Source organism: Corvus brachyrhynchos, unplaced genomic scaffold (genome assembly GCF_000691975.1).
Source record: "Corvus brachyrhynchos isolate BGI_N302 unplaced genomic scaffold, ASM69197v1 scaffold511, whole genome shotgun sequence".
Classification (NCBI taxonomy): Eukaryota; Metazoa; Chordata; class Aves; order Passeriformes; family Corvidae; genus Corvus; species Corvus brachyrhynchos.
The window spans coordinates 239,759-243,169 of NW_008236214.1; the positions used below are offsets into that span (position 1 = coordinate 239,759).

Consider the following 3,411-nt stretch of genomic DNA (forward strand, 5'->3'; position numbering starts at 1 on the left):
ATCCTATGATTCCCTGAGTTCGGAGATCTTCCTCTCACAGCAAAGGGAACAGCCAACTGGAAGGATACTTGAGGGAAGGGTCCTGAGCGCAGTGAAATCCATCACAGGCTGACAGCAGGGCCCAGTTTTCTGCCTGGGGACCAGCTGGCAATAAGCTGTCAGGTGTTGCTGGGGTTGCACTGGGGGAAAGGAGTTTCCCTTTGACTCTGCAGACTCAAAAAGAGCTACAGAAATTGCCCCTGCTCAGCACATTGTGAGGAACATTTCGCCTCCCAGCCTGTGTCCCCAGAGAGCTCCCTCAGCAGGCAGTTCCTGTGCCAGGAGCTCCCAAAACCTCCCAGCCAGGCCGCTGCCCCCAAGGCAGAAAGCAGGGCATTTAAAACCCACCTAAAATTAACTCTTTCTTGTAAAAATGGGTGAGGTGGAGGGACCCTCTGGAGAGTGCCAGGGTGAGCCCAAGGCTGGGACTCTCTGGGCTGTGCTGCCTTTGGTTTTTGCCAGGTCTCACAGGGTCCAGGACTGCTCAGAGCTGGTGCTGTCCTGGCCAGGCTCACCCTGCCCCTCGCAGGCACTTGGGGGCTGTATCTGCCTCACTGGGAGCTTGTGTCACTGACAGTGTCATGGCCCAGTGCCCGCTGCTGCACACAGCCTCTGGGCTGCCAGCCCAGCACTGCAGACTCCCTAAAAATTTTTCCATGGCTCGCTAATCTTCAAATTTAGAAGCCCTCGGAATTCTTTCTCAGGGACTTTAAACTTATGTTTTTAGCTTATGTCAGCTGGTAAGTGCCCCGTGGCACCGATGCAGCTGCTGGAGAGGCTCTCTGGATGCCCAGGGAAGCTCTGGCTGCCCTGGAAGTGTCCAAGGCCAGGTTGGAGCAGCCTGGGACAGTGGAAAGTGTCCCTGCCCATGGATGGGCTTTAAGATCCCTCCCAACCCAGACCAGTCTGGGATTCCATGATTCCATGTGCAAAGCACTTTGGAGGATTCACTTGGCAGGACGGGATGATGTTCCCCAGGAGGGACACATGGCCTGTGCCACCCTGCAGTCCCAGAGCTGGGCTGGAGCCGTGCTGGCAGCTCCACCTGTGCTCGGGGCTGCACATGGGGGTGAGGTGATGGTTGTCCACTCAAAGACAGAGGGAGAGAGGGCCTCTTTCCCCCTTGGACAGCATCCAAAACCACTGTCTTTCCCTGTGCAGCCCTGCTCCCTCCCCAGCCCCAAGCAGGGGCTCAGTGAACTGAGATTAGGCCAAGGCATGTATAAAAATCCCTGGGGCAGCCTCTGGAGCCACATCCTCAGCATTGTTTAGGGAAGTCCTGGGCAGCCCCTGTGCTGACACCATGGTGCAGTGGACAGCCGAGGAGAAGCAGCTCATCACCGGCCTCTGGGGCAAGGTCAACGTCGCCGAGTGCGGTGGCGAGGCCCTGGCCAGGTAGGTCCAGCTCCTGGGAACCTGCCCGGCTGCACCTGGAGAGAGGAACCACTCCAGTCATGGGAACATCAATGTGACTGTGTCTGTTTGTGTCTCTCCCCAGGCTGCTGATCGTCTACCCCTGGACCCAGAGGTTCTTCGCCTCCTTCGGGAACCTGTCCAGCCCCACTGCCATCATTGGCAACCCCATGGTCCATGCCCATGGCAAGAAGGTGCTCACCTCCTTCGGGGAAGCTGTCAAGAACATGGACAACATCAAGAAATGTTTGCTCAGCTGAGCAAACTCCACTGTGACAAACTGCACGTGGACCCCGAGAACTTCAGGGTGAGCCATGGGCAGAGGCTCTCAGGCTCTGGAGGTGTTTTGGGGCCTCGGAAGGGTCTGACAGTCAGTGAGAACCTTGAGAGAAACCCTGGGGCTGCCTGAGAGCCTGCTGAGGGTAGGGGCAGTGGAGGGGAAAGGAGAGTCATATTTGGGGGGAACAGAGAGGAGTTATGGGGCTGGGATCTGTGAGAGGAGGGAGCCAGGCAGGCGAGGCGAATGCGGAGAAATGCAGAGACAAATGTGTCCTGGTCAGAAGAAACATCCTGGTGCAGCCAGAAGGGAAGGAACTGAGACGGGGTTTAGAGGGAAGAGCTGAGCTTGGCTGTGATGGAGTGGGTAAACCAGAAGGGAAAACAAGCACAGCCACTTTGGCAGGAGGGTTCTGAGCCCAGGGACAGCCAGGGTGGGTAGGGATGGAGAAGGGAAGGGGTAAACTCAGTAGAAGCCAAGGGAGGACACTGCACAGCAGGCAAAGGAAGGTGCTGGAGGGAGGATCCAGCACACCCAGGGATCCTGGTGCATGCCAGCTGTGCCAGGAGCCTGGTGCCCTGCACGGGGCTGGGATAAATCTGCTCCTTGCTTGCTGTGAACTCCCCAGTGACCAGAGTGGGATGGTGGGGAGGGAGGTGGGGGCAGCGCCGGCTGACGGCTTCTTCTCCCTCCACTGCCAGCTCCTGGGTGACATCCTCATCATTGTCCTGGCTGCCAACCACGGCAAGGAACTCTCCCCCTCCTGCCAGGCTGCCTGGCAGAAGATGGTCTGTGTGGTGCCCCACGCGCTGGCCCACAAGTACAACTGAGCCTCCTGGGATCCTTCCTGCCTGGAGAAGCTCCTGGAGAATCCTCCTCGGTTTCTGCTGGGCTCTACTCACCAAATAAACACCAACTGCTCCAGCCACGAGGAGATGTCTGGTTCTTTGTGGGAATGGGGAGGGGGGGGACACGGGGGCCTGGGGAAGCAAATGCTCACAAACATGGGATAACATGAGCCATGATCTCATTCATGCAAGTGAAACTTGTCTAAGATGGAGAGCCCAGGCGAGTGTTCAGGACAAAACCCAAATAAACACCACAAAAACCAAACAGAAACACTCTGGCACTTTTTTGGAGACATCAGGTAACACTGTTTGTTTAATTTTTTAAGACTTTCACAGAGTGAGTGGAGTAGAACTGTACGAAAATGTGCAGTGGGAGAAGTGTCAGGGAGACTGGGGCCATCGCTTGTAACTTCCTGCATGTGGGGTTTTGTCGGTTTGGGGTTTTTTTTAAAGTTCTTGTAATTCTTAGGTTAGCAAAGGCAGAATGTAACAGACACAACCATCAAGACTGGGTTGGATGGGACTTGGAAAAAACCTGGGCTAGTGGAAGGTGTCCCTGCCCATGGCAGGGGATGGGACTGGATGAGATTTAAGGTCCCTTCCAGGCCAAGCCAGTCTGGGATTCTGTGATTCCATGAAACACCCCAGTGTTGATTGCAGAGGACTGGGGAACTGCATCACCACCAGGCCTGGCCCAGGGTCCTTTGGCCAAGCCCCCTCCTGCAGTGAGCAGGAACAAACACAAATGCTTTGCTCCAAGGTCACCCAGGCCCCACCAGGGCATTCATGAGCTCCATCCCTGTCCCCTGCATCCCACCTCCCCTCCTTCAGCTG

General features: G+C 56.4%; 1 protein-coding gene across 1 annotated transcript; it reads left to right on the forward strand.

Moving 5' to 3' along the window:
* The first annotated feature begins 1,319 nt into the window (after positions 1-1,319).
* On the forward strand, positions 1,320-2,559 carry LOC103624050 (hemoglobin subunit beta-like). Its single transcript, XM_008643238.2, is given in 4 exon segments — positions 1,320-1,434; positions 1,538-1,692; positions 1,695-1,759; positions 2,431-2,559. Coding segments are annotated over 4 exon segments (441 nt in total). The 5' UTR covers positions 1,320-1,342.
* The last annotated feature ends 852 nt before the right edge of the window (positions 2,560-3,411 follow it).